Source organism: Lotus japonicus, chromosome 4, assembly GCF_012489685.1.
Source record: "Lotus japonicus ecotype B-129 chromosome 4, LjGifu_v1.2".
NCBI classification, from domain to species: Eukaryota; Viridiplantae; Streptophyta; class Magnoliopsida; order Fabales; family Fabaceae; genus Lotus; species Lotus japonicus.
Window position 1 is genome coordinate 75,692,189 of NC_080044.1, and position 17,301 is coordinate 75,709,489.

The window sequence follows — 17,301 nt, forward strand, 5'->3', positions numbered from 1 at the left end:
TTCTGGTTGCATATGACATGTTTCTGAAAACCTCAAACTATATGTAAAATTTCTACTCAAGGGTAACTTGAAAGATGACTCCTTCATGGTTCCCAATAATACACCGAGTTCCAGGCAATTCTTTCATCTGCATCCTAAGCTTAGAAGCTTCAGAAATAATCATTGACACTGTGACTTGATAACATATGAGCTCTTATCTAACTCAGAGAAGCACCCTAACTATTAGCAAGAAGAACCACCATTCCCACTCTCAATTCAACACTCTTCCTCTCCCGCCCGATTTAGTCCTTAATTATTTATATTTATTTATTTGAAATTCCTTTCTTTTGGTCGAAATATAGAAAAATCCTAATTAAATGAAGCATCACTTGGACTATAAGCACCAAGTCACCGAATAATGAGTAAACTAGTTCTGATTGGCTCCCACAGAATTAGACAAAATCAAGGAAAAAGGGTCCCCTATATATGCAAACCACTATCGAGTGGCCATAATGCCTATTGTGAAGAACGATAATTGGTGTGATTGTACTATTGATGCCTTATAAAATATTGTAATAGTGTACGATAGTGCAAATAAGTAAAAAGTAGAAACACATACGATTTTAATATATTCGCAATCACATTTTTTTATCTTATTTTTACCCACATTTCTTTTCTCTTTGATCCCTTTGATTTTTTTATCACATTATACATTATATTTTTCATTTTTCTCATTTTTAATTAATTTTATCTTATTTTAAGATGTAGGAGAAATTGAGTGTGAAAATATTATTTTCCCATAGAAAATTATATAAGATATAGAGATCTCGATGAGGAGAAAGAGGAAGAAAAGCACCATTGTAGGCCCCATGTTATGTCCTCTTAAAAGACCACAAGACATGACTTTCATCTTTCTCCCAACACTCCCATATTCTTTCACCTCATTAACCTCTCAGCACTCACCCTGTTAATTTTCCACCACCGTAGTCATTCTTCCCCCTTAGAACAAGATACCAAACATGTCTAGCCAGCTTCAAAATGGTTCACCTCATGGATCCTCATCATCATCACAACCACCATCCAATCAACAACAACATCATCATCATCGACAAGTCCAATCGCAACCGCAACAGCAGCCGCTAAGCCGATATGAGTCACAAAAACGACGAGATTGGAACACCTTTGGGCAATACTTGAAGAATAGGACTCCCCAAGTTCCACTCTCTCAGTGCAACTTCAACCATGTTCTTGATTTCCTTCGCTACCTTGACCAATTTGGGAAGACTAAGGTCCACTCGCACGGTTGCATCTTCTTTGGCCAACCTTCCCCGCCCGCACCCTGTGCCTGCCCTCTCAGGCAGGCTTGGGGCAGCCTGGATGCACTCATCGGCCGCCTTCGAGCCGCCTATGAGGAGCATGGTGGCTCGCCAGACACCAACCCCTTTGGTGCCGGAGCCATTCGTCTCTACCTGCGTGAGGTGAAGGAGTGCCAAGCAAAGGCAAGAGGGATCCCATACAAGAAGAAGAAGAGGAAGAAGAATAATCAAATGAAGGAGACTAGTACTCATCAAACTGCGCAAGTCGTCAATCAAGAAGGTCCTAATTGAGATGGGATATGGATGGTAAGCTTTTTTCATATATGTATTTATAAGATATATGATATGGTGCATGTATATTAATTATTGTTGCTTTATATTTTGATTTATCAGCTAGCTATATCTAGTAGCTACCTTCAACCTTGAATGCTTGAAATTTAAAGTGATTATTAACTCATATATAAGATTAACAGGAAAAAGTGATCTGATGATCAGGATATTAATTAATTGGGGAATTTGGAAGCCTTAACTAAATAAGGTAGGAAAAGGTCAAGTTTGGATGAGGAATACAGCAGCCACCATTTGTAGCATGCAAAACCCTAGAAGCAGAATCAAAACCCTAATTTTGTGTTGTTGATCAGAGATGGTTTGCAGTGAGAATCTTTTACTAGAGTAAAATTTAGTGTCTCTCTCTCCCTCACTAATTTCTTTCTCTCTCCTATCATTCAAAACACTGTTACTTCAGTTCCTTAATTAAATACGGTCACGGGTTTGCTTTATGCTAATTATGGGCCTTTTCTGATTCTCCTAGATTTCTTTTGCTCCCCATGGATGTGTGATTGTGTGAGCTTCATCTTATCATAGTTTGCATGTGTGTGATTGCATACACAATCGGACGTAGAAACTAACATATATTGAAAATCTTGTCTCTTGTATTATTTTAAACATATACATGTTTTAATTAGTATAACACATGCACAAATTCTCTTTAATTTAAAACATATATATTGCCTATTAATTTGTACATAGATTTCCCTCAAAAAAAAAATTTGTACATAGATTGTGTGGTCCAGAGAAAACTTTGTAACATCAAAACCGTTTTTTAGCTCCAAAGACTTCAATTATTTTTGCACACAAAGCTTCATTTTATTCAGTGTTTAGATCCGGTCCTTAATTAGTCAGTGCATGTAGACATGGCCTTTTTAACTTGTCCCATGACTTTTTGTCTAGATTGTTATATACTTATTGTCTCTTATTAGTGGAAGCTGAGGGCCACTTTTCTATAGTTACCTATTATGTTTAGATTTCTTATCCGCACCGTAGAAAACCTCAAAAAATGTGAAAAGAAATTTCTATTATTAGAAGAAAAGAAGGACTGAGAAAATTTAATTAAATGTGAGCTTTGTATTCATATTTGATCTGTAGTGTCTATATCTATACACATGATGAATATATAGCAACTTAGGCTTCAATAATTTGTTGGCCTTAACAGGCAATTATAATTATCACTAAAATTGCTTGAGGTTCCAGACCAATAAGTGGTACAATTAAGAGCTCACATCAATGGTATATATCTAAAGTTCCGTTTGAGTACAAGAAGGTGACGTTAAATCTTAATTTATTGTCACAGCAAGTTTTAGATGTGAAGTTAAAGAGGTTTTCTTGAATGTCTTTATATGTAAGTAGGTTCATTATGGGTTTTGGGACCTGTTGTGGGCTTCCAAGGCGATTCCGAGGTGTAAGGAAATGGTTTGGAGGGCGTGTACCGGGGCTCTTCCGTCGCGGGTTGCTTTAACTCGTAGAGGGGTGCCTATCGATGCCGCTTGTCCTTTTTGTGATACACAAGTTGAGACGACATCGCATGCTTTGATGGACTGTCCAGAGGTTCGTTGTATTTGGTTTGGCTCACCATTATCGGTGATGCCCCCTCTTGACGTTACTGGGTCAGGGCCCTCATTGCATGGCTCTACCAGTTCTTTAAGCTGAAGGATGAAGCACTCACGGAGCATGTTATCACTTTGCTGTGGGTTATTCGATCTAGAAGGAATTGGTGGGTTTTTGAGCAAGTGAAGTTTACTGCCGAGCAGACTTGGTGTTTGGCTTCGTCTGTGCGGGTTGTGACTGCTAGAGGGGTTGGTGTGGCGGGGATGAGAGTTGGAGCAGCGCCTGTGGTGGGATGGAAGCCTCCGTCGGTTGGCGTGGTGAAGATCAATACAGACGTGGCACTTCTTGAGTCGGGTACTTGTGGAATGGGGATGGTGGCCAGGGATTCCCGGGGCCGTGTGCTGGCTATACTGCTGCTGCAAGGGAGTTCCATTGTCTAGGCATTGCCGTTGCTGAAGGACTTGCAGTTCGCTGGGCAATTCGTTTGGCCAGGCAGTGGTGTTTGAAACAGATAACTTGGCAGTTGTCAGAGCTTGGTCAACTTTTGCTTCTAATTTCTCTTATTTAGCTTTTGTTGTGTCGGATTGTGTTGCTTTGTCTTCTAGTTTCATCTTTTAGTTTGAGTCATGTTAGTCGCGGTGCCAATAAGGCCGCTGATTTCATGGCAAAGTATGCCTTGTCTGGTCAATGTTTTGTCTGGATAGATGATGCTCCTCCGGGTTTGGAGAGTATCCAGTCCATGGATGTTGCTATTTTTGAAGTTTAATAATATCATTGACCTCTTTTCAAAAAAAAAAAAGTAGGTTCATTATGTATTATTTCATTATTATTTTTTTTTGTTATTATTATTTCATTATTTTTTAATTATGGATATTTTCTGGTTTCACACTCTAGTTGAGAGCTCTATGTTTGTTGATGTTACCTAAACCATATTTTTCTAATTTAAGTATAATATAAGAGTTTATACTGCATTGTTTGTTTATTAGAGACTACTCATATATATCTGTAGATGTTTATTCCTACAAATCTCATGCTTCTAATGTCCATTTGTAGGTGTGAGGAGTGTATTAAAATGTCTCACATTAATTAGAAATATGACCAAGATGTCTCTTATTTATGAGATGATAATCATCACATCTAAGCTAGCTTTTACGGTAGAGTTAGACATAACCCAAATTCTAATATGACATTAGAGCTTCAACAGTGGAGCTCACGCCTTCCTCCGTGCTGCGATTGTTATCACCAGCCTACTTTTCATCCTTGACGGCGCCTTTGTTTGTCGTATAGTCGTCGCAGAGGTAATATAATTGTTTTGAACAATGAAAACCTTATTTTTGCCAAGCAACCAATTATGTCAAAATGTTAAGTTGTTGGGTAAGGGTCACATGAATAGTTTTGTATTATATTTCATTATTTCTAACACGTCCTATCATGCAAGAGTTCGCTTGGGTTTGAAGTGTAGATAATGCATAGACTCACCTATTATCATGTGCTGGAATTCCACATTTTATCAGAAAATGAGGGCGGCAATAATCGAACTCTAGACTTTTTAGTCATAGAGAGGCTCTGATATACATGTCAAACAACCAATAATCCCAAAAGCTTAAGTGTTTGGGTAAGGGTCACAAGAATGATTTTATATTATATTTCTAACACTTTCGATCAAACAAATTTAGTTGTTCATGAAGTCTTGCCTAGGGTTATGGAGTTTTGTTTTAATTGCTGAATGTTTTGATAATTTTGTTTGATCCGAGTGGATCTTTGAGCTGTTTACAAGGTGTTTGTGAAAATGTTTCTAAGATGGGAATTCTCTTTAAGAAATTGTATTTGATCTGGGTGAACCTTGGATCTGCTTAATTACAAGGTGTTTGCAAAAATGATTACAAGATGGAGTTGAGTCTTGCAACCAATAACAGGGATTGAATTAATGCAGAAACCAAATGTCAATGCTTCCAATGTTATATGGATAGCTAACAGAGACCAACCACTCATAGATTCTGAAGAGGATAATCTCGTGGTGATAGATGGGAAAAAAACCAGAAATCATCACCAATTTGCTCTTTGAAGGCACTTTAGAGACTTTCAAGAATTATTCAGCTCAAGATAAGGATATTGATGTTGTGTTGTTTTCTGGTAGTTTTGAAATTGATTCACTTTTTTTTTGAACAGCAAAATGAATGAATAAATAGAATGTAGCATTGAGGGATGCTACAAACCCATATACACAGAAAATATCTGAACAAATAAAGGACAGCTGAAAAAATGAAATTGATTCACATGCTAATTCGGCAGTATTTGGAGTGCTTTCAGCTGGTTTAAGCTCAGGTGTTCTAAGCATGTTTGGTGTCCTAATATATGATGATATGAATCAAGCTCTAACTCGAGCTGGTGGAACTATAGATGATGTCATGTTTATAGATGATGCAGCCATTTTTTGAGACACAATGTGCAAATATAGAAGAAATTTCAGCAGGGAGCACGCACCATTGCAATTAAGATTGCTTATATCAAATTTCTCTATTTTGTTGGCTAGTTCTATTTTTCTTGTTGATTGTGCTAATACTTACCACTTCCAGCTCGCGGGAGATATTAGAACTGTTGATTATTAGTTAACTAGTTAGTTACTTAGCTGACTCTATAAATAAGGTTGATTGTGTTTCGTTTCACTATCTTTTTAGTAGTCATGGATATTTCTCCTGGTCTACACTCACTCTTGAGAGGTCTTATTGTTTGTAAAAGTCATTTGTTGCCTCTTTGCTTGCAGGCCCATACGAACAAGTTAATTGGATAGAGCATGCACGTTTGGCACTTTGAAAGGGCACGTGGTAAAAGTATATTCATCTCTCTACTGCAATTTGATGAAAAATTATTACAGAAACTCAGTATGAAATTTCACTTAGTTCTTCAGCATAATCCTTTTTAAGACAGTTTAGTCTTAGTAAGTCTTATATGTGTGTTATTAGAGATATAAAAACTAGTAACTTCTTATAAGATATGAGAATGAGACTGCTTCTTGTTCAAAATACAAATGACAATTTTTTTTTCAAGCTCAGTTCAATTAATGAGGATTTGAGTCTCCCACAAACGAGGCTAATTGCTCTTCAGGAACTCGAGCAAGTAACTCTATGAGTACCCTTTTGCACGTACCTCCCCCATTCGGTTCCATCATGTTCACCCACAGCACCTGCGTGCACCTAGCCGGTCACCATCACGCTTGTTCAGTGACTTACCTTGCTCAAGTTATGAGAATATTAATATGGTTGGAAAGGTTACTAAAATGATTATTTGAAAGTTAAAAAATCAAGAAATGAGAGTGCTTCAATTGTTTAAATTACTTATGTGGAATCAAATGAGAATAATAAAAATTGATATGTCAATTACACATCTCACATTTCATATTTAATATATTATAAATAGATGTTGTTACAATCTAGTTGCGTTACCGCACTAAGTAGCATGGTATGAGATGAAGGTGAAGACTTGCACACAATTCCATTCATATGCTTTTTTGTTGTTCTCTAATTACAACATGACATATAGGTTGAAAATTGAGATAGGCTTAATTACAACTTTGGTCCCCGACGTTTACCAATGCCACGATTTTGGTCCCTTACCTAATTTAATTACATGGATGGTCCCCGACGTTGTAGGTCGTGTGCAACGTTAGTCCTACCGTTTATTTCTTAATGGAGGAGGCTTACGTGGACGTCTAGTTGGAGAGAAAAAAGAGATCTGAGGAGAGAGGGAAGCACGTGAGTATCACGTGAACTCACGTGAACCTTATATGAACTCATTATACCCAAATCTGAAACCCTAGGGATCTAAATCGCGTTACTTCTTCGTTCCAGGGAGGTCAGGGGTTTGGGTATAATGGGTTCAAAAAAGGGTCAGGTGATACTCACGCGCTTCCCTCTCTCCTCATACCTCCTTTCTCTCTCCAACTAGACGTCCACGTAAACCTCCTCCATTAAGAAATAAACGGTAGGACTAACGTTGCACACGGCCTACAACGTCGGGGACCATCCATGTAATTAAATTAGGTGGGGACCAAAATCGTGGCATTGGTAAACGTCGGGGACCAAAGTTGCAATTAAGCCATTGAGATATTAACACATTAATAAATACTAAGAAGGTGAGTAATTGAATTTTTTATCGGCTTATTAGCACAAAAAGTACCTATGAACAGTAACTGAGTTTTGTCTTTGAAAAAAATTGTTGCCCATATCAGATGTAATTTTATACAAATCATTTTACAATAAATAATAATTTATAGAGTAGTTTTGTACTATACTTAAATCGGCATATCTGCATAATTTGTGCAAACTAAATCTATACTTGCATCCCTCCTTGAATTGGGCTAGATCATGCTACAATGGTTTACTGATTCATACATCATTTAGTCAAGCAACATTTTGTTGGCCACATATGGTGGGACATTCAAATAAAAACCAATTATATGTTCTTGCATCAGAAATCAGCATAAGAAGCAGAACAAGTCAAGAAGAGCTATGCTCAAGGCTAAATATTCAATGACCCTCCATCTAGCCAATAACAGAGGTCAAACTCTACTGTATTAATCAATCACCTTTACCACTGACACGAACCTGAAGAGCTCAAAAAATCATTGCTGCCATACCCCAAAAAATACAAAATGCTCACAGCCATATCCTTCTTATTTGTGCAAACTTGCAATGCATTATTAGAGTATGGTGGGAAAGCCTTGTGGGGACTTTCAATTAATTCCTCACACCTCGAAGCTACCCCTTTGCCCTTTTTCTTGATCCAATCCCATTTTCCTATTTCTTTCTTTTTTTCCTCCACTTGTGGGGAAGTAAGTACAACTTTGCATTGCACTGCATAACCTATGAATATGTCATCCCCATTTTGGGGGTCCCCAAAGAATATATTTTTTCCAGCTTTAGAAAAATGGTAGCTTTTCCACCTGAATTTGGATCCTAAAACTTCAAACTTTTTAACTTTTTACAATTTAATCCGAACCATTTAATAAAAGAATTAAGAGTCAAGAATTTACGGCAAAAAGCTGTAGAAGATCCATGTTGCTGTCACACTCTATCTAATTTAAAGGATTGTGCTTTTCTCTCATTGTTAATTACTAAAATGCTAGTTCCAAAACTCATTATCATCTCTAATGATTGTTAAATAGTAATTCAAAAGTTAGGTGGTTAATTAGTATTACTTGCTAATTAACAGTGTTAGTTAGTCTAGTTCAAAAGCTGAGTTGGCATTAGCTATTATAAATAGCAGAATCCCATTGTATTGAGTTCAGATAGTGAATAACAAAGTTTTCTGTTAATAGTCAAACTCTTTTGCTCTCTCTCTCTCTCGTTCTGTTACAATTCTGTTACTTTCTTCTTTTTCTTGCAAAGTTCCAACAACTGGTATTCAGAGCTTTGGTTCACGATGGGTCAGAACAACAATGGAAATTTTCCAGCAAATCTCCCTATACTCGATGGCAAGAACTGGGATCGTTGGCGAATCCAGATGAAGGTGATCATGGGGTATCAAGAAGTCATCGACATAGTGGAGAACGGGTGCCCAGAGCTTCCTGAGGCACCCACAGAGGCACAAAGGACTGCGCATAAGGAAAATAAGAAGAAAGATTGCAAGGCGTTGTTTCTGCTTCACCAGTGCGTAGATGTCGCACACTTCGACAAGATTGCTAGAGCAGCGAACTCTACAGAGGCATGGAAGATCCTGAAGAAGAACAATGAAGGTGCAGCCGTGCAGAGAAGTTGAAGAAAGTCAAATTGCAAACGATGAGGCGTCAATTTGAGTTGTTGCAGATGGAAACCAATGAGAGCATCGCTGATTTCTTCAATCGAATCATCTCCCTCACAAATCTGATGAAAGCTTGCGGTGAGAAGATGACTGATCAAGCAATAGTGGAAAAGGTGCTGCGAACCCTAACCCCAAAGTTCGACCATGTTGTGGTGGCGATTGAAGAATCAAAGAAGCTGGAGAATCTCAAAATTGAAGAGCTTCAGGGATCGCTAGAGGCTCATGAACAACGAATCGTTGAAAGATCGTCATAGAAATCGAAATCGACTGATCAAGCGCTTCAAGCACAAACCTCCAAGAAAGGGGGGTTTTCTGGAAAAGGTGGTTATCGTGGAAAGGGGAAATCGAAAGACTACAAGAACAGCTCATGAAAGCAATCTCAATTCCAGAATCAAGAAGACCACGATCAACCTGAATCTTCATCAAGAAGAGGAGGGGGGTCTAGCAATTACAAAGGTGGTAAGAGGAAATTTGATAGAAAGAAGATTCGTTGCTTCAATTGCAATAAGATTGGCCATTTTTCTTCTGAATGCAAAGCACCGAGTGGTGGTGATACTCGAGGGAGAACAAGTGATGAAGCAAATCTGGCTAAGGAAGGAAGTATCACTAATGAAGAGCCTGTGACTCTCATGATGGTGACCGAGGAGGGTGAAAGCAATCCAGCAACCTGCAATATCACTGATGAAGAGCATGTGACGCTCATGATGGTGACCAAGGAGGGTGGAAACTATCCAGGAACCTGGTATCTTGATTCAGGCTGCTCAAATCACATGACTGGTAACAAAGAGTGGCTGATCAACCTTGATGAGAACAAGAAGAGTAGGGTTCGCTTTGCTGATGATCGGTTTATCTCAGCAGAAGGCATTGGTGATGTTCTGGTCAAGAGAGAAGATGGCAAGGATGTTGTGATCTCTGAAGTCCTCTATGTGCCTGGAATGAAGACTAATCTCATCAGCATGGGTCAATTACTGGAAAAGGACTTCTCCATGAGCATGAAGAAAAGGCATCTTGAAGTATTTGACCCCAATGAGAGAAAAATTATGAAGGTCCCTCTCACTCCAAACAGAACTTTTCAGGTGAAATTGACTGCCATAGATTCTCAGTGTTTGACAGCTGAATTGGAAGATAACTCTTGGCTATGGCATCAAAGATTTAGCCACCTAAACTTCAAGGATTTGAGCTCTCTGAAGTCCAAAGATATGGTGCATGGTTTATCTCAGATCAAGCTTCCCTCTAAGGTATGTGGAAATTGCTTAGTTAGCAAGCAGCCTAGAGCACCTTTCAGTTCTTTCACACCCACTAGATCTACTGCTGTATTAGATGTCATATACTCTGATGTTTGTGGCCTTTTTGAAACTGCTTCCATTGGTGGAAATAAGTATTTTGCTTCATTCATTGATGAGTATAGTAGAAAAATGTGGGTTTATTTGCTTAAGACAAAGAGTGAAGTCTTCTCAGTATTCAAAGTGTTTAAGACAATGGCTGAGAAGCAATCTGGTAGAAGTATTAAGGTGTTGAGAACAGATGAAGGTGGAGAGTATTGCTCAAATGAGATGAGCAACTTCTGTGAAGAGAATGGAATTTTGCATGAAGTTACAGCTCCGTACACACCACAACACAATGGTGTTGCTGAGAGAAGAAACAGGACAGTTCTGAACATGGTGAGGAGTATGCTGAAAGGAAAATCCCTGCCTCATAGGTTCTGGGGAGAAGCTGTGATGACAACGGTGTATGTGCTTAACCTGTGTCCTACTAAGAGTGTTGATTCACAAGTTCCTGAAGCTGTATGGTCAGGAAGAAAGCCTTCAGTCAAACATCTTAGGATTTTTGGCTGTTTATGTCATAAACATATCCCTGACCAGAGAAGGAGGAAACTTGATGACAAAAGTGAAACCATGATTTTCATAGGATATAACTCAACTGGAGCTTATAAGCTGTACAATCCCAGAACAAGTCAAGTTGAGTTCAGTAGAGATGTGGTGTTTGAAGAACATAGTGCATGGAAAGGGAAAGAAACTATGGTTGTTAATGATTCAATGCAAAGAGTAAATCTGGATTTGGATCATGATGACTCAGAAGGTATAGAGTCTGCAGTTGTAGACGTGCCAGGGACTTCTCAGAATCAGAATCAGATTCAGGTTCACAATCCAAGACCAATCAGAACTAAGACTCTACCTGCCAGATTTAGTGATTATCAATTGATTGCAGAAACTGAGTTCAACAGTGATGGTGACATGATTCACATGGCTTTACTGGCTGATGCTAATCCAGTAAAGTTTGAAGAAGCTATTAAAAATAAGACTTGGAGATTGGCAATGAAAGAAGAACTTGCTTCTATTGAAAGGAACAAGACTTGGGACTTGGTTGATTTACCAGCAAACAAGACACCTATTTCAGTAAAATGGGTGTTGTTGGTAAATCCGCAAGTGTACGAATCCACCCGGTTTTAAATATCGAACAACAGAGATTGTGAGTGAATAGATTCGGTTTAAGCCTCGAGTTTGAAGGTTTGTTTTATTGAGGCAAACATATGTCGAAGTAGTAATAAGGAAAAAGAAAATATAAATTCATAAATGAAACAGAAAATGAAAAGAAAGAGTGATTTACTTTGGGTTCTTGCTCAACTAATCAATTCAAGCACATCATTCTAAGCACATGTTCTCATGAATCTCTCCTTGAAGTTATAGCCTAAGCAACTACCTATCGATGCCTCGCATAGATAATTCTTTCAAACCAAAAGATAAGCCCAATTCCTTGTGTACTTAAACATTCGTTTGAAGCATAAAGATTATAAAGTTCAGGGCAACAAACCCCAACCCTTCCTCTATTCCTAGTAGCAAGTATAGAAGAGGTAATCCCATAACAAGTCCCTAATCTATAACAAACTTCCGTTCTATTATAGAAAAGCATAAAGCTAGCACATGCTCTAACTTGAAACATAAAGCATGGATATGGGATTCAAGGAAAGAAGAAGAACATGTGGGAAAGAACTTAAGATTATAACTCAAATATAAAAAGTCTTACAAAGAAATTCAAAGCAAAAGAAGAGAGATTAGCCAAGCATGGCAAGAGCCATGCTTGGCTAAGAACCTGAATTACAAGCTTGGAAGCCTTCTTTCACTCTCCTAGATGTTCCTCTCCTTCTAAACTTATGTAAAAATGGAATAGCTATCAAAGATTCCCAAAGAAAATGACTAAAATCCTATTTATAGGCAAAAATCACGAGTTTGGGCTGTTTCGGGCGCTCAGGCGCCAATTCAGAGCGCCTGAGCGCCAATTCCATGCTGAAAAAGTGCCTCTGGAAGGTAATTGGTGCCTAGGCGCCAATTAAGCACGCCTAGGCGCCAATTCCAGAACCCTGGAAAAAGCAATTGGCGCCTAGGCGCCAATGGAGCACGCCTAGGCGCTCTGACTCGTTGGAAAACCTTTTGATCTTCATTTTAACTCCTCTTTACTCCTCTTTAAGCCTCTCTTCAATTCTCCAAACCTCTAGACACTCCATCTTCAGCTGTTACAACCTGAAAACTTGATGACAAAGCTAGGAAAATATCTAGAAATTCAGAGGTTAGTTTTGCACAAAGGCTCCAAAACAAGTGGAAATTGCCTATGACTCTTAAACTCTAATCAAATGCAACTAAAGCCCTTATAAAACTACAAAATTACTAAACTAATGCAAATGCACCAAAAAAAAAAGTAAAAATGCATGAGAATGCATGAAACACTACATGAGACACAAGAAAAAGACTCAAACCCTACAAGGAAAAACCCTAAAAACATCATATAAACCCGGGTCATCACACCACTATACTCAACGACAGCTCGCCCTCGAGCGTCACTAAGATTAGCTTGCCCTCAAGCACAAAGAATTGCTCCCAACACACATGCCAAAAGAGGGATACATTTTTAGAAAACCGGGGGATCAAGTAAATGCAGTTAGTTCCAAGAGAAAGATTCAACAATCAACTTTATGCTACTCTTAGATAAAGAAGAATTAGAGTCCACTATGAGAAGCATTTAGAGCTAACATCCTAGCATGAGACAATTGTTTAGTGCACTGAGCACAAAAGCAAGTTCATAGGTTCTGAGAATCATTTCTTCAAGAGCAACTAAAGTTGACAATGCATTATTGAATGAGACTTCAAAAGGGTTATGATGTTGGCTAGGTAAAGCACAAGGTAGGTGGTCCCTAAGGAAAACTAAGGCTGCACAAAATTTGAGTGTGGTCCAATTTGGCATTCCGGAGCTTTCAAGCTATTGATACTTAGCACTCAAGTCTCTTAACCCCTTTTTGTTTCATATTTTTTCTTTTTTTTTTTGGAACTCCACCACACCATGGAGTTCATTTTCTCTTTTGAATTTTTTCAATTTTTTTTTTCTTTGGGGCAAGAGACAATTGCACTTTTTATAAACTAGCTCCATCAAGAGTTAAGAACCACAACTCCCCATTGAATCCTCCAAACAACCAGCCCATTAAACATAGATACCAAGGAAATCTCCATAAGGCTCAAAAGGGTCAACTAGGGACAAAGATGTTATAAAACAATTTCTAAAATACAAGAAAACCTACCAGTCTCAAGAATGCAAGTCTCCTAAAGCTACACTCAAGGACGCATGAAATGAAACACAGAACCAAGAAGTGCAAGTGAGTCAGGATCCTCCAGGGAAATTATATAGTGAAGGGTCAAAGATGGACCCTTGTGGACTCACATCAACTCTATCCTCAAGACAACACTTAGAAGACCGAAGTCTCTCCCTCTCTTTCCCAAACATACAATCACTCCCCAAAAGAAAGCACAAAGTATCCACTTAAAAACATTTTCAAAACCAGCATCATGTGAGTGAGCAAGACTTGGGAACATGTCATTTGAGTATAAGGAATAAAGACCAAGGTATAAAAGACTCTATATAACAATGCATGATAAAATTGGATAAACAAAATCTATAAAAGAAAAATATGCAAAAATGCATGGACTAAAACTCAGGGTAAAAAGAACCTCCTTCCAAGTGGTTGACTGCTTCCAAGTTTGTATCCTTTTTATTTCCTGAAACACTAAACAAAAGATAAAACGTAAAACAGAAAAAAGCAACATAGGTTGTCTCCCATTCAGCCCTAAGTTATAGTCTTAGGTAGACTATACTTCAAACTCGTAACTCAAACCAAAAATCACAAACAATCCCCGGCAACGGCGCCAAAAACTTGTTGGTAAATCCGCAAGTGTACGAATCCACCCGGTTTTAAATATCGAACCACAGGGATTGTGAGTGAATAGATTCGGTTTAAGCCTCGAGTTTGAAGGTTTGTTTTATTGAGGCAAACATATGTCGAAGTAGTAATAAGGAAAAATAAACATAAACTCAGAAAATAACATGCTTTGGGTTCTTGTTCAACTAATCAATTCAAGCACACCATTCTAAGCACATGTTCTCATGAATCTCTCCTTAATGTTATAGCCTAAGCAACTACCTATCGATGCCTCGCATAGATAATTCTTTCAAACCAAAAGATAAGCCCAATTCCTTGTGTACTTAAACATTCGTTTGAAGCATAAAGATTATAAAGTTCAGGCCAACAAACCCCAACCCTTCCTCTATTCCTAGTAGCAAGTATAGAAGAGGTAATCCCATAACAAGTCCATAATCTATAACAAACTTCCGTTCTATTATAGAAAAGCATAAAGCTAGCACATGTTCTAACTTGAAACATAAAGCATGGATATGGGATTCAAGGAAAGAAGAAGAACATGTGGGAAAGAACTTAAGATTATAACTCAAATATAAAAAGTCTTACAAAGAAATCCAAAGCAAAAGAAGAGAGATTAGCCAAGCATGGCTTGGCTAAGAACCTGAATTACAAGCTTGGAAGCCTTCTCTCACTCTCCTAGATGTTCCTCTCCTTCTAAACTTATGTAAAAATGGAATAGCTATCAAAGATTCCCAAAGAAAATGACTAAAATCCTATTTATAGGCAAAAATCACGAGTTTGGGCTGTTCCGGGCGCTCAGGCGCCAATTCAGAGCGCCTGAGCGCCAATTCCATGCTGAAAAAGTGCCTCTGGAAGGTAATTGGCGCCTAGGCGCCAATTAAGCACGCCTAGGCGCCAATTCCAGAACCCTGGAAAAAGCAATTGGCGCCTAGGCGCCAATGGAGCACGCCTAGGCGCTCTGACTCGTTGGAAAACCTTTTGATCTTCATTTTAACTCCTCTTTAAGCCTCTCTTCAATTCTCCAAACCTCTAGACACTCCATCTTCAGCTGTTACAACCTGAAAACTTGATGACAAAGCTAGGAAAATATCTAGAAATTCAGAGGTTAGTTTTGCACAAAGGCTCCAAAACAAGTGGAAATTGCCTATGACTCTTAAACTCTAATCAAATGCAACTAAAGCCCTTATAAAACTACAAAATTACTAAACTAATGCAAATGCACCAAAAAAAAGTAAAAATGCATGAGAATGCATGAAACACTACATGAGACACAAGAAAAAGACTCAAAACCTACAAGGAAAAACCCTAAAAACATCATATAAACCCGGGTCATCAGGTGTTCAAAGTGAAACTCAATCCTGATGGGTCAATCTCTAAACACAAAGCCAGACTTGTTGTGAGAGGTTTTATGCAGAGAGGTGGTCTTGACTACTCTGAAGTGTTTGCCCCTGTTGCTCGCTTGGAAACAGTGAGAATGATTGTAGCCTTGGCTAGTTGGAAGAACTGGGATTTGTGGCAGCTTGATGTCAAATCTGCATTTCTGAATGGACCTCTAGAGGAGGAGGTTTACATCACACAACCCCCTGGTTTTGAAATTAAGGGCAGTGAGCACAAGGTTCTGAAGTTGAGAAAAGCCCTTTATGGCTTAAAACAAGCTCCTAGAGCTTGGAATAAGAGGATTGATACATTCTTGTCCCAGACAGGTTTTCACAAGTGCTCAGTTGAGCATGGAGTCTATGTGAAGTCTTGTGATTCTGGTGGTGTACTTTTGCTTTGCCTTTATGTGGATGATTTGCTCATCACAGGCAGTAGTTACTCAAAAATACAAGCTGTGAAAAGAAGCTTAAACAATGAATTTGAGATGACAGATTTAGGTAAACTGTCATATTTTCTGGGGATTGAGTTTGTTCAAACTGGTGAGGGCATTCTCATGCATCAAAGGAAGTACATCCTTGAGGTATTGAAGAGGTTCAACTTGCTAAGTTGTAATCCTGCTGAGACTCCAGTTGAAGGTAATCTGAAATTGGGATTGTGTGAAGAGGAAGCTGAGGTTGACAGTACCATGTTTAGACAATTGGTTGGATGCCTGAGGTTTATATGTCATAGTAGGCTTGAAATATCTTATGGTGTTGGCTTGGTTAGCAGGTTTATGAGCTGTCCAAGACAGTCTCATTTAGCTGCAGCTAAGAGGATTCTTAGATACTTAAAGGGAACACCTAATCATGGAGTCTTCTTTCCTAAACACTTGCCAAGTCAGAAGGAAGATGGTAATCTACATCTTGTAGCTTATACTGATTCAGACTGGTGTGGGGATCAAGTGGATAGGCGTAGCACAATGGGTTATGTGTTCTTCTTTGGAAAAGCACCTATTTCATGGTCTTCTAAGAAGCAGGCTGCCGTGGCACTTTCAACCTGTGAGGCTGAGTACATAGCAGCATGCAGTGCTGCTTGTCAAGGGCTGTGGATTCAAGCTTTACTTGAAGAATTGGGATTGAAGACAGATGAGGCAGTTCAGCTGATGGTGGATAATAAATCTGCCATAGATCTTGCCAAGAATCCAGTTAGTCATGGTAGATCAAAGCACATTGAAACTAAGTACCACTTTTTGAGAGATCAAGTTAGCAAAGAGAAGATCAAGTTGCAGCATTGTGGTACTGATCTGCAAATTGCAGATGTGTTTACAAAGCCATTGAAGGCCGATAGGTTCAAGACTTTGAAAAAGATGATGAATGTTCTTGTGCTTTGAAATTTTGTATCTGTTTTGGTTCTGCAGTTTTTTTTCCCTGTTAGCAGGTTTTCTACAGTATCTAGGACAGTTTGGGATTGTTTGATTTTGTTGTAACTTTTGGATTAAGGGGGGATGTTAAATAGTAATTCAAAAGTTAGGTGGTTAATTAGTATTACTTGCTAATTAACAGTGTTAGTTAGTCTAGTTCAAAAGCTAAGTTGGCATTAGCTATTATAAATAGCAGAATCCCATTGTATTGAGTTCAGATAGTGAATAACAAAATTTTCTGTTAATAGTCAAACTCTTTTGCTCTCTCTCGTTCTGTTACAATTCTGTTACTTTCTTCTTCTTCTTGCAAAGTTCCAACAATGATATGACATTTAATGTGCTTA

General features: G+C 38.5%; 1 protein-coding gene across 1 annotated transcript; it reads left to right on the forward strand.

The window, feature by feature from the left end:
* The first annotated feature begins 876 nt into the window (after positions 1 to 876).
* Positions 877 to 6,478, forward strand: LOC130715951 (protein LIGHT-DEPENDENT SHORT HYPOCOTYLS 10-like). The gene is made up of 2 exons (XM_057566114.1): positions 877 to 1,601; positions 5,944 to 6,478. The coding sequence occupies exon 1, from the start codon at positions 999 to 1,001 to the stop codon at positions 1,584 to 1,586; it is 588 nt and encodes a 195-aa protein (XP_057422097.1). The 5' UTR covers positions 877 to 998; the 3' UTR covers positions 1,587 to 1,601; positions 5,944 to 6,478.
* The last annotated feature ends 10,823 nt before the right edge of the window (positions 6,479 to 17,301 follow it).